General features: G+C 41.8%; 1 protein-coding gene across 1 annotated transcript; it reads left to right on the top strand.

Moving 5' to 3' along the window:
* Positions 1-7,091: 7,091 nt before the first annotated feature.
* Positions 7,092-13,888, top strand: LOC136486773 (cycloartenol-C-24-methyltransferase 1-like). The gene is made up of 13 exons (XM_066483767.1): positions 7,092-7,231; positions 9,696-9,798; positions 11,073-11,139; positions 11,238-11,311; positions 11,419-11,503; positions 12,217-12,272; positions 12,337-12,391; positions 12,490-12,537; positions 12,644-12,727; positions 12,826-13,026; positions 13,126-13,251; positions 13,361-13,458; positions 13,558-13,888. Exons 2-13 carry the CDS (start codon positions 9,713-9,715, stop codon positions 13,622-13,624), a joined length of 1,047 nt encoding a protein of 348 aa, XP_066339864.1. The 5' UTR covers positions 7,092-7,231; positions 9,696-9,712; the 3' UTR covers positions 13,625-13,888.
* The last annotated feature ends 5,497 nt before the right edge of the window (positions 13,889-19,385 follow it).

The raw sequence follows: 19,385 nt of genomic DNA, 5'->3' as shown, positions 1-19,385 counted from the left end.
TTGATTGATCCAGATGATGGATTTAATTTGATGAGTAACCTTGATTCCTTCTTTAAATCCTTTTCTTTCTACTTATTTAAGTCATTTTCTTTCCACCAAATTATTTCCAATAGTCACTAGAACTTAAACTTCATCTTTATCTTAAGTTTGATCTTGATCTTCTAATTTGAGTACCGAATGTGTGCAAAGTACACTCCACAATCAAATGGCCTTGTACTTTTTTCTTGTCATGCTTCTAGATCATCTCAAACTAAACTTATGTGCCTCAATTACTTATAAACATATTTCCAACTTGATGACCTTTCAATCAAAGTGACTCTAGATCAATCCAACATTTGTCACTTTTCTGACAGATTTTGTACCCTTCAAAGGAATAAGCATATTTTCCAAGGTACAAATCCAAATACCATGAAATTTGGTGGAGGTGTGCATTACTAAGTTATCTAGTAGCTGTAAAAATTTGAGATTCATTTGACTTCTATATTGCTACCAGATTTTAATTCTTCCACCACTGCTACATGCTAAAAACTGCTGCACTATAGCTGACAAGATCCACTCCAAAACTAAAGCATTTCTTATCCAATTCTCATGAAAATTTTACAGAATCTTATACATAAGTCTAGAGCATGTACACCAATTTTTATGCCAGTCCAATAAGTTTTGATTTCTCAAATATGGCTAAGATCACAGCTAGCCCAGATTTTCAATATAGGATAGATTTCAATCACTTGAGCTATACTTCATCAAGTATGAATCAAACTTGAAATCAACTTGTTTGAATACTTTCACATGACATAAATCCATTCAATCCACTTACTAAATGTCATCTCATGAATTTATCCAACACAAATCAATCCAAACTTGATTACTAAGCAATTATCTATTCAATCAACTTATAGCAAGCAACATTGCATATTTATCCAATTCAATCAACTCATATGCACCCAAATGAAATGATCAACAAGAGATATACCTTGGTTAGCTCATGATCATCCAACTAGCAAGCTTTAACTCATTTATTTGAAAGTCATCAAATATATCCAATGAATCACCAACAACTTGAATTATAGCACTTGTATGTTGATAGCACTTGGACTTCACTCAATTTTCACTTGGCATTGAGTTTGGATGCGCACTAGGCTTCATATCTTGACTCAACATATGATAATCAATATGAAATCAATTGAATCAAGTCTCCAATGCCGATGGTACCTACAATCAATTATCCACTTTTTGATGGTACCCAAACAAGTTTGGGTCCTCTCAAGTTAGGAGCAACATACTTAGGCATAGCCTTAGTATGAATAGCGGGATATTTTGCAATAGCAACCATAGAGGTACCATTATCATTCTTCCTAAGCATAGAATCATTATCAATTGAAATAGGCTTAGAAGTTTTACCTAGGGGACATGAATATGCCATGTGTCCCCTTTTCCGGCATGAGTAGCACTTTCTCTTTGAGTGAGCCTTCTCTTCCTTACTCATGTGGTGCTTCTCATTGCCTTGCCTCTCATGGATTGCTTGAGCCTTCTTCTCAAGCTTGGTAGGACACTTAGAGGCAAAGTGTCCCGTACTTCCACACTTGAAGCACTTGATGTGAGCATAATCTTTCTTTTCATCTTCATTCTTGCTCATCATCTTGGCATCTTGAGTTTGCATTGGATGCCTTGCCTTTCCACCCCTTCTTGTTTTCTTCTTCTTTATCATCAAATCACCACCATCTTCATGGTTGATCTTGATTTCCTCTTGGGGTGTCTTCTCTTGCTCAACTTGTGGCTTTGGCTGAGGCTTCACTTATTGCTTCACCAATTGCTTGGTTGGGCACATTGAGGTAAGATGACCCCAAGTGCGGCACTTGAAGCACTTCACATGCCTTAGCCTCTCTTCTTCTTTCTTCAACTTGAGCTTTTCTTCATTGGGACAACCATTTGCAAGATGTCCCAGTTCATGGCACTTGAAGCACATGAAATGAGAGAGTTTCTCTTGTTCTTGCTTCTTCATCTCTCTTTCATATCTTCTATTGCCCCATCTTTTGCTCTTGATCTTGCTCTTGTTGAAACCAATGCCACTTATGTTATTGCGGCATTCTTGATGATTGACTTTGCTAGTCTTGAAGCCAACTCCACTCTTGTCACCAAAGTTTCTTTGAGTCTTCAACATATGCTCAAAGGTGACTTGAGAGTTGTAGCACCTCTCTAACTTGTTGCTCAATTTCTTCACTTGTTCATTGAGCACATTATTCTCCTTCAAAAGGTTAGTCTCACAAGACATAGAAGTAGAACAAGTATCTATATGCGAAGAATATGGCATAGCTAATAAATCATCACAAGAGGTGGATACATGCTTCTTGCCTACATCACAAGGGTTACCAACATTATGTGATTGATCAATTGACTCATGTGATGAGCTCTCACTATTTTTAAGTTTCTTTGTTAACACTTTAATGATAGAAGCATGTTGTTCTAATAATTTATCATGAGATGCAAGTAGTGTCTCATAATTCAATTTTAGCTCATCATGTGAAGATTTGAAAGCATCAAGTAATTTCTTATATTCTTCACAAGAGTTCTTTAGAAATGAGTTTTTGTTTTCCAATTTTAATGTTTTAGCTTTCTCATTTTCTAAAGACATGGTCATGCTAGCAAGTCTACTAACAAGCTCATCATATGAATCAACATGATCAAAAACATTATCATTTGATACCTTGGTGTCACCTTGTGACATAAGACAATGTGGTGTAGTTGGAGAGTTTGTAGTAGCATCATCATCATGGCTTGAGCATGAACCAACATCACCATCAAGAGTGCATGGGATAGCATCATCATTTGCAACACTTGTGGCATTGTCATCACCCTTGTCAAGTGATCTTGTGGTGTGATCATCATCATCATCACTTGACCATGAGGTAGAGCAATCTTCCACAATTATCGAATTGTGGCTATGCTCAACACACTCATGCGCCTCCTTCTTGGGCTCATCCTCCTTCTTGAATTTTCCATCATCCCACGTGGAGGAATCACCGTAGGTGTGCTTGGTTGACTCCTATATCTCACGAGCGGTTCCCACATAGTTTATCCTTTTCATTAAATCAAAGCTCAAAGCATCAATTGGAAAACAACAAGCATGTGCATCAAGTTTATAGAGAACTTTTTGAGCTTTGGTGAGATTTCTATGATCCAAGACATGAGTGAGGCCACTAGTGACAATCCATCAAAACTTAGGTCCCTTTGCACGAAAATGATCAAGCATGTGATTTTTCCAAAGTGCAAAGTTTGTGCCATCAAAAATGTATCTCAGAAACATCTAGCCCACTAGACGCCATCCTCTCGGGTCGGTGAAGACCACAAATGAGAGACCTAGCTCTGATACCACTTGTAAGGTCGAGATGTCGGACTAGAGGGGGGTGAATAGTCCTGATCGGACGCACCCTGCCAGCGTCCGATCGAAGACTGACGCCTGCACACTCTCTGCAGTCACTGACCGGACGCAGGACCCCAGCATCCGATCACCACGTGACCAGCGTCCGGTCCACTCTGTGAGATCCTATCTTTTCTATATAGGGCGCCGGTGGCACCGTCGGACTATTCGCACTCTACGGGCGGACACTCCGCCGATGGAGTTCCAAACCCTTGCCTCCGTTCCTTCTCCGAGTTGATCCACATCAACTCTAACTTCTTCTACTTTGCAAATATGCCAACACCACCAAGTGTACACCACCATGTGTATGTGTGTTAGCATTTTCACAATCATTTTCTAAAGGATTAGCCACTCAACTTGCCACGCCACTCAATCCTAGCGATGATACAAAGTTAGATCACTCGAGTGACACTAGATGACCGATATACAAACAAGTTTGCCCCTCTTGATAGTACGGCCATCTATCCTAAACCCAGTCATAAACTTATCTACACACCTATGACTGGTGAAATGAAATGCCCTAGGTTATACCTTTGCCTTGCGCATTCCATTCCATCTCCTTTAATGTCGATGCAACACATGCACCAACATGATCAACAATGATATGATCCACTTCATATCATCACGTGATCATATTGGTTCATCGATCTCAACTTCACTTGCTTTTCACCGTTGCCTTCGTCCATCGGCACCAAGTCTTGCTGAAGCTTCACCACCATACGGTCCATCGCTCCAAAGCCTCTGACTTGCCCTTCATGCTTGCAACCGGTCCATCAAGCCAAGTCATGTCTTGATTGTCTCCACCTTGATCACATGACTTAATGTCATGTCTCCTTTGCAATGAGTTGCTTCATCATCACATGTGTGAGCTTTGCAACATCTCCAAGCCATTTCCACCTTTATGGCCTATGTTGCGCACATACATGTACTTGTGGACTAATCATCTGTGTATCTCACATAAACACAATTAATCCACCTAGGTTGTCACTCAATTACCAAAACCACACAAGGACCTTTCACTGGTCCCTACTACAGAAGGAGGAGGATCGCCATTTGATGAAGATGGGATGTAAGGCTATTGAGACAGTCACGATGGAGATGTTCGCAAGAAACGGCCGGAGATTTAGCAACAGGCTTGCTATTTAGTTGTGGTTTTACATACTCTCTTGGTTGTCATTATGGCTCAAAACTCTGTCTTTGAGGTTCCCTAGACCGTTTTCCATTATTTGTATTTGTAATAAAGAAAGCCATATGTATTGATCGATGCAGAAGCTCGGATATTAATATATTCCCTTTTCTAAAGGAGAAAGGAGGCTTGGGAGTGGTCAATTTGCAACTACAGAATGAAGCCCTCCTTCTTAAACAACTTGATAAGTTTTATCAGAAAAAAGATGTCCAATGGGTCAGGCAGGTCTGGGATAGATACTACCCTGATGGGGTGCCTCATTTGAGAAGGGAAAAAGGATCCTTCTAGTGGAAGGATATCCTCAGGCTGCACATATAGTACTGGGGAGTAGCAAGATCCGAACCACACATAGGAGACACAGCGAGCCTCTAGGATGATTTGTTGCTGGATTCTGTTTTCTCCCTGAAATTTTCAAATCTTCACTCATTTGCCAAAGAAGCTGTTATTTCTCTGAAAAGTGTAAGAGAAGCTAATAATATTGTCGACCTATTCAGAATTCCCATGTCAAGGCAGGCTTAGAATGAACTATTACTTCTAACAGATGATCTTAATGAGTTGAATAGCAGCCCTATTGATGGAAAGGATGAGTGGATATTCATGTGGGGAAATCAGTCTTACTCTGTCAAGAGATTTTATCAGCACCACTTTGTAGCTATTACACCCCCAGTCAAGAGATTTTATCAACTTTATTCAGGCGTCTTACAAAAAATCAGATGCATGCTACTCAGATCCAAATCATAATATCACTCCCTTTCTCTTAAGCTAGGTTCGAGCCCAACAACCATGCAAACTCTGCTTGAGACCCTCCACCGTTTCAGTAGTAATACTCTACTACTATCAAAAACGAGATGGCGCTTCCTTAGCTTCTCTAGTTTACAAAAACCAACAGTTCTGATGATGATTCGGTGTTTTTTTTTATTGCTTCAGTATTCAATACTTTCTTTTCGTTCGTTCATTATTCTGCTTTTTCTCCAGAGAAAGAGGCCACGAGTTGCTGCAACAGGCTATCAGGTGCAGTGCAGTACAGGTAGCAGGTAGTGATGGTGCGGTTGGGAGGCGCAGCCGCGGGCGGTACGTACGGTGAGATACCGTAGGTGCTTAAGAGTGAACGAATGAGTGAGACAGAAATGGTCATGAAGTAGTTGGATGCTGCGGCAATCAGGTACAGCTGATGGTAGATGGACTAATGCATCGGTGTGTAAAGAGTAGTGAATTGATTGTCTAGCAAGCATGTACCAGCTGATAGAGAGCATGAAAGCAAGGAAAAATACTGGAAAAAAATAAAAATACTGACTACGATAGTAACTAAAGGTGAAAAACTGAACATAAAAATACTGATTTCAGCTGAGGTACAATACTCAGTACATCAAGCATATAGTACTTCCTTCATACAATGGATAATACGGGATTCAAATAAGCATATGAAAGTGAACGTACTGAGAATACTCAATCGTACAAAAGATACAGTGTGACGGAATGTATAATATATGATAAAAAAACACACATGCAACACACCCTCTTTATCTCTCTTTTCCCATTGCACAAGCTTGGGTTATACTAGTATACGGAGACACGGAATTCTTTTTCTTCAGTTGGTGGGCCTGTGCATCCATGGGAGACGCCACGTGGGAGGATTGGTGACGTGTCCAACTTAATATTCTTGGATCAGCACTGCTTCCCATGGAATTATTGTTGATGGTAGGAAATAAGGAATTAGTAACCATCATCATGTGGTACCCTACTTTTAGTGGAGAATGCTTCTCTTAGTATCATATGCTCGGGTTTATAGGGGCGCTGATGTGTCACCTATGAGGTGTTAATCGTATTTCACGGCTCACCTCTATCTCCCCTTATATAGTCCAGGGCAAGGTTACAGATGGTATGCCGAATGATATGAATCTACGGTTTCCTAGTTTGTTACAAAGAGATCATATTGGATCGATTGGGTTATCACGATTTGCTTGGTCCCAAGGCTATCTAGGCAACATCTTGTCTTCCAAGTAGTTGATGTGTCCTGTCTAGTTTAGGCGTCTTCCTTAGCAGGCTCGGCCCATCCTATCTTGTCCAAGCTTCTCTCCATGCGGCGAGGGTAACGGGCCCCAAAATACCAACACCGCCGATCTTTGTCCCAAACCAAACCGGTAGTAAAGATGATTTTACCGCCAGTTTTATTCTCAACTAAGAGGATATATTATCATCAATATAATGGTTTTAACAATACCAGCGATGTATGTTGATGGAAAAAACAATTTGTGTAATAGTGATGGGTTTGTTTGAGCAGTTAAACTTCTCATTCGTCTAGAAGTTGTTGCATCACCCACTTGTTAAAATGCGACCGGCTTTATTTAGAAATAGCTACCTCATCCACCTCAATAAATCCATTTGAGCTTCGTGTGATATTTTTCCCCACCTCCTTGAGGTGACAGCATCACGAAGTTGCTTGGGAGACGATGACAGATAGATATTGGAATGCACTCACAGAAAAATAATTCATCGATTTTCAGGTCCATCACGATTGACAGGTTATAAATACAGGCTACTCACGGCAACCTTTGCCGGCAGCAGGTCGGGGTGACCTCAGACCATTTGGAAAAGAAGCATTTTGAGAAGAGGCTCTTTGTGATCAGGTCATTCTTATTCTCATTCGCTCATATGCATACTCCAGCATAAAAAAACAAAGAACTCGATGGCATCCCTTTCTTGTGTTTTTTGTCCTATTTTGAGAGCATATTTCCTGCATAGTTTCTGATGTGAATGCTACGAAACTACTTGCTTTTTGTTACCGTTTCAATCTCCTGCTTAAGATATGACTTAACTTCGCATCGTTCTCTTGACTAGACTTCACATAGCATCAGAAGTACCACTCTTGGCTGACTAGTATAGAAACGGTCAATACGTCATTACAAAAGCTGGCAAGTTCTCATTTCACGAAGCCTCCCTTAATAGAATCATATGTCCATAGATAAATTATTGATCATCATGTGCGGATAACATGTGTCTCCAATAGTACATTATTTTCTGAACCTAGACAAATACTTCCTTCTAGAGGTCAGGATAAAGGCGTAAAACTTTAAGACGGGCAGAAAAAAAACATATTCCACCTGTGATCCATTATTACAGGCCTAGTCCATCATTTAGTTACCACACAGGGCGCCTGTGGTGGATCTAGAAAGGGACAAGGGGGGCTAAATAATACTCCATTCTGATCATAAGTTGTAATGTAAAACGCAAATTCAAATGACTCCATTCTTTGTATCAATCTAGATCATATAGTTTTCTTTTGCCCTTTAGATCCATCTCCACTAATATTCTCTAACATCTCCGGTACAAAGGACCACATGAAAAAAACATGTGCCAATGTTTTGTGACGCGTACCCAGCCCACCATGTATGACTAGGCATGGCAAGACTAGTTTCTTAGTTTTTCCGTCTCACAGGAAAAATAGCACCACCACGTAATTGCTCTACAAGCATCTCATCATGATTTTGAATGAGTTGATCGTTCCTCTTGCAAGAAGCACTAACAGTATTGACAATCGAGAAGTGACATAATTAAAGAAATCAAAGGTTGAACCACAACACTTGGCTACAGAAACTACCACAAGCTACAATTTATGAGCAAAACAATGGCTGTAAAAAGAAAATGGGTTTTCATTCAATACCAGTCTATGTAACCCATGAAACTGTCCTCATATATGAATCACCATCATATCCTTGGCCTCTAATCCTGGAAATAGATAGACCATATCTTGCAGTCATAGCGTCCAATGCTTCCTTTAGTGAAGGTGATGTGGTGTCATCAGAAACATGCTGAATGCCAAGGAACCTCTCAATCACATTTCCTTTATCATTGACAAACATACAAGAGAAAAGGGGAAAGTATCGTTAGTTGAAAACAACAATACAAAACCAATGAAATATAAAAATTAAGAGGTGATATATACGTCACAACCATAGCCATTTGTTCCTCATCAACAAGCACCGTAGAAAACTATCACCTATTTCAATTTTAATTAACTCACTTGTCTCTTCTGTACAAGCCCTAACCAAATCTATCTGAACTACTGGACAAATCATTTGATTATTCCTTGGAGCATTTTTACCGGTCACAAGTGCAACACTAGGATCCTTCTTTCAATATCATTGAAGCATCTCCATAAAGTTCGCGTTATTTATTGATGTTTTAGACTCATCATGTCCATGAAACGCTAGAGCTTGCAAAAGGAGAAATCAAACGATACCTAACATGATAGTTAAACGAGCTTTATATGCCTCCTCTGCTACTGCCCTTGTCACATTCCACACATGTTCTACACTTTAGAAAAGGAGAAACTTAGTGGATGATTGAATTCAGTAGCTCACCGTGTAGACAGGAGACAACCAAACAGGATCATAGGAGTGCAGCCGTGCGCTTGTGCTACCATGTAGGAGAGCAGGGCTGAGAAAGTGAGGAGGCCAGGACCAGGAGGAGGGGCAGCCGGCAGGCGACCTGGCAGCCTGGAACTAGCCACGCACCCGTGCTAGAGAACTGGCTCAGCTAGCTGGCTAGAGACCTGGCCATGGCTGGCTGCGGCGTGGAGGAGGCGGTCAGGAGGCTTGCAGGAGGCAGCCGCGGCTAGGAAGGCAGCGATAGCGATGCTGATCGTCAGGAATGAGCTGGCACGGCGTCGGTACTCATGAATTGTGACTTGACTGAGCAGGGAAGTGGCTGAACGTCGGGCTTCTCACTTGTATCGGGCGCCTGCTATGGTTTGGACGGGGGTTGTCGGGCTGGGTCTGAAGACCAGCTCCCATGTTTTTTTTGGCTGAGGATAGGGGCTGCAGGACAACTCTACGAGAAAGATTGATTTGCGACAACTCCAATACACACCAGTTGTTTTTCTTTTTATAAAATTCCATCAGACTTAAATAAAAAGATTGACTTAGGACATCTTTAGAAATTGATTTATTTGTGGCTTGAGACTTGTTTGTCATAATCTGTTTACCTAATCAAATGATTTGACTTAGGACATCAGACTTAAACCTTTTTGTCATAATCTGTTCTATATCCGTTCTGTCATAATTTGTTTACCTAAAATTGTTTTTTATGCAGAATAATACCACGAAGTAATGTCACAGTCCGGGGCCTCAAATGTTTCTAGGGCCTTTCAAAGGCGAAACATCGCCAGGAATCAATTTGAATCAGCCGTTGAACAGTACTGTCTCTGTCTTATCTTCAAATGCCAAACATTGAAATCAGTCCCTTGCTAATGTGTGGTGATATGTGACTTAGATGCTACTCCATCTGTTCTAAATTATAAGTTGTTTTAAATTTTCTAGAAATATAGTTTTATATGCATCTAGATACGTTGTCTACATATACAGTAAAGATGACTATGTATCTTAAAAAGCTAAAATGACAAAATTTGTAACAAAGAGAGTAGTAAATGTCTATGTATTATCTTTAAATTAAATGCCAAACCGTAAGCCCTGTCACTGGAGCAAGGGTGTGAAATTAAAACGTTCGACGGGAAATATAACTAAACAAGGGCTGGACCTCGCTGCTCCATCAATGTGGCAGGACGTGCTACACTTCCAGGGTGTGCATCGTGGCAGGTTGGCGATTAAGTGAAAGAGGACGAGACATGAGACAGTTAGGAAGTAGTTTGTAGTTGAAGGAAGGGGCAGATATGGATGGAGATTTAGTGGTTAAAAGTGGCCCTGTTCGCTTCGCTGAAAAGGCATGGCTGAAAGTACTGTTCGCTGATTTATTGTGAGAGAAAAACATTATTCCTTCGCTGAAAGAGTACGGCTCATAAGGCAAGCGAACAGAGCCACTACAATACATACAAAAATACAATATCTCAGTCAACTCAGAACGAGACAGATGCCCTTTAGTTTTAACACTGAGAATCTAAATAGTTCCATATATGATATCGATAGGCAATGAATTGAACCGTTTTTAGCAGCACCTTTTATTAGTCCATAGACTATGACACATTCCTCCTGTATAGGGGTCATTGTAACTGGTGTGTATTTTGAGTATGGCCTTTCACCCAATTTGGCTGGAGCCTTGTTGCTTGCGTCTGAGCAGATGTTCTATTGGAGTTTGGCTGGGGCTCAAGGCATTTATATTCCTCTTGCCCTGGATCCTGCAGGCAAACGGTTGGTGTGTATGGTTTCCTGGTTGAGGTCATAGTTTGCTCTGATCATGGGGCGTGGATGAATTTCTAGATTCTTGGGTGTCTAGGATTGTTGTTGGGGTTCTTGCCCTTTTCTTCTCAATACAAACACATGCCGCTCTTTTTAATGTGTGTGTTAAAAAAATATACAAGGCCTCTATAATAGAAGTGTATTGATATATTATACTACTTGCTAACAGCCAAACAACAAGATGCCACCATTTATCAGAAGAGGCAATTTTTCTTGTTCTTTTATTCGAAACCTTCCTCCTAACTGCTTGGAGGCCCGAGTGCTCATTTTGTTTCAGATATGAGAAGTACCACGACATACATGGAGGGGACAAAGAATTCAGGAAGTCGAACTATGCACATATGGTAGATACCGTTCTTTCAATTTCAACCGAAGTTAAATACATACTCAAATGTTGACAAGTTTCGGAGCTAAATGTGTGCATTTTTATTATACTAATCAGGCAAACACTTATTATGATCTTATAACAAAATTTGTTGAACTTATGTGGGGTCAATCATTCCATTTCGCCCCAAGGTAATGTTTGAACTTTGCTCCAGTTGCAACATACTAGACAACGTACATTGCCCATATCAAAATTATGGCGCATTCACCAGCTTCAACTCTGCCTGTGTATCCTTTAGATGGCATGGTGAAACACTTGGCGAAAGCATCAAGCGGTTTGAGCATTTTATTGCCCTTCAATTGGGGCTCAAAAAGGGGATGAAGGTTGGTAAAAAGAAAATAATACAACATTGTTAATTTTGCAGAATAGATGTTTGAGCTTTTTTTTTATGGTGCTAGGATATTTCAAGTTTTTAAAATAATACTACGACCTATATCTGACATAAACAACGGTTATGTAAAGATGTATTTTAAAACAAATATTAGCATTTCTTTTAATAAATTTTCATCATGATCTATCTAAATATGCCCGTAATTGATAAATAGACAGACATGAACCTAGCTAGTCTACACTCATATGACTAAAAGTGGTACGAAAATTGTGTTATCTGCTTGTGAGCGTTAATATTTGGATCCATACAAAGTTCAGTCTGAACAATGTTTATCTTCAAAACTGAGTTGGACATAGAGATTTTCTACCATAAATAATTTACAAAAAACATATTATGTGGATCCGTAATACTGTTTTCTCCACCATAAATAGAGTTTTGTCTATTTGTGAATATTACTATTTAGTTCTGTAAAAGGTTCGTTTTGAACAATGTTTATCTTCAAAGTGAGTTGGACATGGAGTTTTCTACCATAATATTTTAATGAAATCATACTATATGGTATATATTTATCCACACTTGGTGATTTGCCATCAATGAAGCCTTTTTCCACTGACGCATTTAGTGTGCCTTTTAGGGTGTTTTACATTTTGTTATCAAAGGAAGTTTTCATAAATTCTGAATCATGTCTTCCTTGTTAATCTGCAGGTCTTGGATGTAGGATGTGGAATTGGGGGGCCCTTAAGGGAAATAGCCAGATTCAGGTAATGAGTTAAAAAAATAAACTGCCATACTATACAGATGTCTCAATGCTATTTGTTATTCTAGCTCAACAGATATAACTGGACTGAACAACAACGCTTACCAGATATCAAGGGGCAAGGTTTGGTTATTCTGACTTATTCTTCAAGAAGTACAATATTAAACTTGTTAGCATATATACTTTTGCGTCAGATGCAATATAGGCTATTTGCATTTCAGGAGCTCAATTTTTCGGCCGGTTTGAGTGAGCAGTGCAACTTCATAAAGGTGAAGTTGCATCCGTTATCCGTAAATTATAATGGTTTTTGTCGGGTCATGACCTTTCTTTATACTAAAATCTAATGTGCCTTACTATCTTTTTTGGCAATTGTAGGGAGACTTCATGAACATGCCATTTCCTGACAACACCTTTGATGCAGCCTACGCAATAGAGGCCACAATTTATGCTCCTGATGTAGTACGACTCACAAAAGAAACTGCAAGCTAGAGTTATGTTTTTGAGTGAACTCACAGTCCAGTGTTGCTGAGATTGTTTTTGGTATCTGGCTATTACAGCTAGGTGCCTACAGGGAGATATACCGGGTGCTGAAACCTGGTCAATATTTCGCACTAGATGAACTGTGCTTGACTGATAAATTTGATCCAAACAACGCTAAGCATAGGGACCTCAAGGCAAAAATTGAGCTCGGCTGTGCCTTGCCTGACGTCCGTACCACTCGTCAGTGCATCCAGGCTATGAAAGAAGCTGGATTCGAGGTGCTGTACTAAAACCATCAGGCTATGGTTTCAATGAGACAGATCTAGGTCAAATTACTTTGGGATATATAGCGAAATGACTCTTCTGTTTCATTTTAGATTGTCTTGGCGAGGGATCTTGCTGAGGACTCTCCATGCCCATGGTACTGGGACATAGATGCCCGCCTTTTCTCATGGAGCAACTTCAGTTACTCTGGTGTCGCAAAGTTCCTCATGCGTGCAATTGTAAGTTACAGGACTGTACTGAGACATGTTTTTAGGTAGTCGTATAATCTGCAGGCTTTTGTGGGTAAGAATGTCTCAAGCTACTGCTTTATTGTTAATTTTATTGCAGGCTGGTACACTGGAGTTCCTCCGGATTGCTCCGAAAGGCAGCAGTAAGCTTGTTAGCATCCTGCATAGTGCATCCAATGACCTCATCATAAGCTGTCGGTAAGTCTTGAAAGGAAACTACAATGTCCTTATCAGAATCATAGAGTTGAGCAACCAAAATAAAATTTGAAAGAAATAATGGACGGTGCATGATCACAGGGAACAGATCTTTACAATGACCTTCTTTGTCCTTGGCCGGAAACCTCTCAAGGAAAGTGATGTTTAAAGCAACCTACAATATAATGTCTAATGGAGAAAAGAATAAAGTTTCGTCGGATCCTTCTCCATTAAGCCTTATAAGATATATATATACTACGGAAGATGCTTGCTTGCATATGTAATCATATACAGTACTAGATTACTGATTGTGATGTATTTGAAATAATCATATTTGCCTTCAAATGTTGTAGAAGATGTTTGTTTGCACATACACTATACCAGATTACTAATTGGGATCGTCTATGTGGAATAAGTATATTGTAATGTTGAATTGTGACTCAAATACTACTTAGATTAGGATTTGCCATAATGCAACTATCAGAACGGTCCGTGACTTTATGTCTGGACGCGGCTCCCCAGGAGAAATCCCCATTCGAATGGAGCCTCCGACCGCTCACTCCAGCACGCGATGCTCGCCCGCGCTTCCTCCTACCCATTCTTATAGCTTCCGCACTCGCACCCTGCCCCACCCCGACGCGCGGCCATAGCTACCTCCCTGGCATGCGGCGGCGCCCTCACCAACCGCGGCATCCTCACCCACCGAGAGTGCCCAATGCCTGCGGATCTAGTGGCCCTCTCCCTCACCCCGGCGAGATCCATGGAGGTGGCGCAGCGGTGTTGCTGGGGAGTGGGCGCGGCTCTCCCCACCCACCCTAGCGATGCCCTCTCTCACCCTGGTGACAGAGCTCCCTCCCACCAGGCGGCCGAAATCGACTGCCCCACTTCCCCTCCCCTATGTTACATGTGTATGTTTCAAATGTTTCAAGAGTTTCAGATGTATGTTGCATTTGTTTTATATGAATGTTGTAAAAATAGATCGAGGGATGTTGCACATGTTGCATATGTTGCAATTGTTTCAGAGGCATGTTGCAAGCATATGTTTCAAGTGTTTCAGTTGTTTCAGAGGTATATTTTATCTGTGTTTTCCGGATGCATGTTGCAAGTGTGTTTATCTGGATGTTGCATATGTTTCACACATATGCGTTTCAGATGTATGTTGCAACTGTTGTATTTGTATGTTTCAAAAGTAGATCTTGTATTGCATCTCTCCTCCCCACCTTCTGCTGCATTCTCTCAGTGTGTCCTCCTCCTAGCGCCAGCAGGGCATCCATACGACGCTGCGGCCGGGTCCTTCCGAATCGGAGGCGCCGCGCGCCATTCCCCTCTTGTCGCACGGGGCCCACGCGGAGGGTGAAACAGAGGGATCAGTGACGTCTGGGCGCTGGCACTACCGTAGGATCAGTGGTGGAGCTACAGGGTGATCCCCTGTCGGCTGCGGACCACCCTGTGCTCGGCCTGCCAAGGCCCATAGGATCTGGAATCCGGGACATCAAGCCTCTGTGAGCCCGTTTGTCGCTCCGTCTTTGCGTCTGTCTTCGTCCCTTCGCAGCGATGCTTCCTATTCTTCTACTAGAGTAATGGTAAAATATTACAATTGGAAGTGAATTATGGTAAAATATACCAAACACCACCAGCGTGTTCAAAATTGCACACCACGTGGGAGCCATTAGCAACTTAAACAATTATGGTAGAAAATGTCACCCCTAAAAGATCTGCTGCTACTTTTTGACGAAGAAAGGCATGCGAATTTCCCAAGTCAATCAATATAAAACTATGTCGTGGCCCTAAAAATTGCATTTAAACCTCAGTGTCATGGGAGTATGTTGACCAAAAATGGCTTCCTTGGAGATATGGCAACAAACAACTCACAAGTGTCTAACTGAGGAACAGCAGAATCAGCAAGAGTTCCCAAATCTCAGGAACCACATCAAGCTGCACTTTGGTTACACATGAATCAAATGCTGCTTTATCGAGGACAACACGATCGAGATGCTTGTTCAATTTGAGCACATCAAGCTTCTGATCAGCCACCGCCGAATCCTTTTTGTGGCATCCACGAATCTGATGCCACTTGGAGAAGCTTCCAGCTCTGTGGCCCATCACATCCTTGAGCTTCTTGTTGTCAGAGAAGGGATGCAACCAGTTTTGGTCGAACTCTGAGAAACGCCTCTGGAACTCACCGAGGATGAGTTTTCTGTTGAGATCCATGGCACTGTGGGTGCATAATAAATGGCTGAGGTGGGGTTGCAGCAGTTCAGACTCCTGGGTCGTTGATCCACAACACAAATCGATCAAACTGGAATGGAATTACGGAATCTCAAGCCCCAAATGGAAGCTCATTGATAAAATTCACGTTAGACCGACCAATTATATATAGTGTTCAATCGATGGATCGGATAAGGGAAACAGAAGACGACCCATGATCGATGAATCTGATACCAAGATTATATAGGGATAAATAAATAAGAGGAATAGTTCAGAGAAAAGCAAGGGAAACTTTGAGGAGTTCGAGTTGAGTTGAGATTGAGTTCTCTGTTACACTTATACCTTGTTTGTTCACCTGGAGCTTTCTCATCAACTAAACAGCTACAGCTAGTTGCTCCATTCTGGGCTGCTGACCCATAGCTTGGGTTGGGGGGTGCTGAACGCTTGGTCACCACTGATCTGATCATCATATGGCCCGCTGACACACAGTTTCGTCATCATGTCAGAAGGCTCTCTACCAGTGCACAATTCCTATTTTATGCTGGAAGATTGCAAATTGTGAACTCAGTGCTTTCATCCCTACCAGCCTACTATATGTGCTCCCTAAAACTGCCGGTATCTGTCATTGAAGCAATTGACAAATATATGAAAAGCTGTCTTTAGAGGCAATGATTTCAGAAGGAAAGGGTACAACCTTGCAGCATGGAAATTGGTTATGAAGCCCAAGGAGAAGGAGGCTTTGTGGGGACTACATCAGAATAGGGTGTTTTCAATAAACTCAATGTACAAAGTTTTGTTAGGAGTAGAAGCTATACCATATAACATTTTAATCTAGAAACTTAAACTACCTCTCAAAATCAAGGTCTTTATGCGGTACATGTACAAGGGAGTAATTCCCCAATTTTTTATAATTTAACCCTTTTTTTGAACAAAATTTACATTTGACCTCCGGAGAGACTTAAAATCATCTTTGGACGCTGGGGTCGGCGCCAGCGCCAGGACTCATGGCATCAAGGTAACACATCTCGGCACCACAGATCTTGGCGCCGAGGTGCCTGGGCGAGCACAGTAGTGCATCCTAGGTGACGTTGACGTGACCGATACCTCCGCGATAGAATACATAGCATCGAGCATGGATAACCACGTGTGGCCACCACAGCTCCACGTATGGCCGCCGTAGCTTTCTCTAGCGCTCTATCTCTCACGCTCTCACGCTCTACGACGTGAAGGCTGATGGATATTAATACTCGTCTGCTCACTGCCAAGCGATGCCGTCCACGTCGCACACGGCTCTGCTGCCCACTGCCCATGCTGCCGTGACCAGTCAATAAATAATAAAGAGAAAGCCATCTTCCACCGCTCCCCAACGCCTTTCAATGCAAACCAAACGCTGACCGCTACACAGTGCCGCTGCACCGCGCACGACTCCCGCCTCACTGCATACGGGTACACTAATTTAGCCCTACACCGAAATTAATGCGACTCGACATGATGTATCTGTATCACACATCACACATAATAATAATAATAATGCTAATAATACTCATATAGTACTACTAGTAGTGTATCGATCTGCACTTGCACTGCATGCGTCCCTATCATGGAGGTTGAGACGTGACGTGGCACCATCGTCTTCACAGCTTCACGTAGCACAGTACGAGCGGTGCAGCAGCACTGTGCAGCAGCCAGTGAAAGGCGCTGGGAGCGGTGGAAGATGGCTTTCTCTTTATTATTTGTTAACCGGTCACAGCAGCACGCGCGGTGGACAGCAAAGCCGTGAGCAGAGGAGTATTAATATCCATCAACCTCACGTCACAGAGCATGATAGAGGAAAAGATAGAAAAATAGACCAACATTTACAAAGTCTGGCCAAGATTATAGAAAAATAGACCAACATTTACAAAGTCAAGTTAGTTCCATTAAACAATTCACGAAATAGATTAGCAAAAAAGAAATACTCCACAAAATATGTTTCAATTATAGATGCCAATATATATTTTAACCAAAGAATTCATAAAAGTAAATTTTTTTTATTAACTACTAGGGCGGCATGGAGACGGAAGAACAGCACGCAGCGAAGGTTGAAAGGCGCCACACCACACATAATCAAAACTCATTATTTATTTACTGTTTTGGATAAGGGTCAGGCTGAAGATCGATATATGTATATCTACTCCGGATGATATGATCATGTACGCATGCATTAAATCGAGTTCTTCGTCTGCTCCATCTCCTGCACGTCGCCTTGTCTGCTCCCTCTTCATCTGCTAGGTACTGTGCACGCTTTGGATGCATACTCGGCGCTATGCACTTACTCTTACCGATATATTTACATTGTTTTATTACTATATTTAAAATAATTTTTTTAGTGTAATTTATTGAATAGAGTGATATAATTTGAGGATAATTATAGATCTCAGATAAATATATGCTAAATTTTTCAGAAAAATTTATAAATTATTTCTATGAATGTATTGCATATATCTGAAAAATACTAGTTAAATATGTCAAATTCTTCGCAAATTTCGGAAATTATCCAGAGGTCCTGCTTCCTGACTTCGCAGGCGCATGGCCTACCGTGCGCAGGTTCGCAGGCACGTGACCTCCTAGGTGTGCAGGCAGGATTGGCGGTGTGGCTGCAATCCGTGTGGCCATGTGTGTGGCTGCCTGGGGTTTGGCCACTGGATGCTCGCCACGTGGCGGTGGTTTCGCAAGACGGTGGGATGCAGCCGGTGGTTTTTGTAAACCGGTGCAGGAAACGGAGTAAGGAGAACTGACATGGGAAACGGGCTCTAACTGATGAGGCGCGCCTAGGGATGAAAACGGTACGGATATTTTCCGACCGTATTCGAAACCGAATCCATTTAGAGGGGTTGAGATCTGTCTGTATCCGAGTCCGGATATCCAACATCCGATACCGTATCCGTATCCGAATACTCAAATCGCATATTTATGATGTCGATATCCAATCATATCCTATCCAACATAGTTGACACTATCCGCATTCGAATCCGAATCCGGACAGAAATATAAAAACAAATGTAATATCGGTGATATCCGTCCGTATCCGATCCGTTTTCATCCCTAGGCACGCCGCACGTGTCTGATCTAGGCTGTGCGCGCATGTGGCGCGCCAGGTCTCCCGCCCGAGAACGTCGCCTTTGTCTAGGGCCCCACCTCTCTCTCTCTTCACTTGGGCGCACGCTTTGAAGCCGGTACCTCGGCGCCAGAATATATGGCGCCGAGGTCAGCGCCAAGATCTGTGGCGCCGAGCTCGGCGCCATGTATTCTAGCGCCGAGGTACCGGCCACGTGAACGCCACCTTAGATGCCCTACTATGCACGGCTAGACACCTCGGTGCCAAGATCTGTGGCGCCGAGACGTGTTACCTCGGCGCCATGAGTCCTTGAGCCAACCCCCAGGGTCCAAAGATGAGTTTAAGTCTCCCAGGGGCCAAACGTAAATTTTCTTTAAAAAAAAGGCTAAATTATAAAAAATTAGGGGAGTAATTCTAACAAAAGATAATTTAGCGAGGTGACAGTGGCAAGGAGATAGGAAGTGTTGTTTCTGCTCTTCAAACGAGTCCATCCAATATTTACTCTTTGACTGCCATTATGCTAAATTCATGTGGAGAATTGTTCATGTTTCCTTTTATTTCATACCTCAAAGTAGTGTACACCATTTGTTTACAGGTTGGTTGGAAGGGATAAATAGGAAACTGA

Source organism: Miscanthus floridulus, chromosome 10, assembly GCF_019320115.1.
Source record: "Miscanthus floridulus cultivar M001 chromosome 10, ASM1932011v1, whole genome shotgun sequence".
NCBI lineage: Eukaryota > Viridiplantae > Streptophyta > Magnoliopsida > Poales > Poaceae > Miscanthus > Miscanthus floridulus.
Note: the sequence above shows the minus strand (reverse complement) of the source record. Positions and strands in the feature narration are given on the sequence as shown.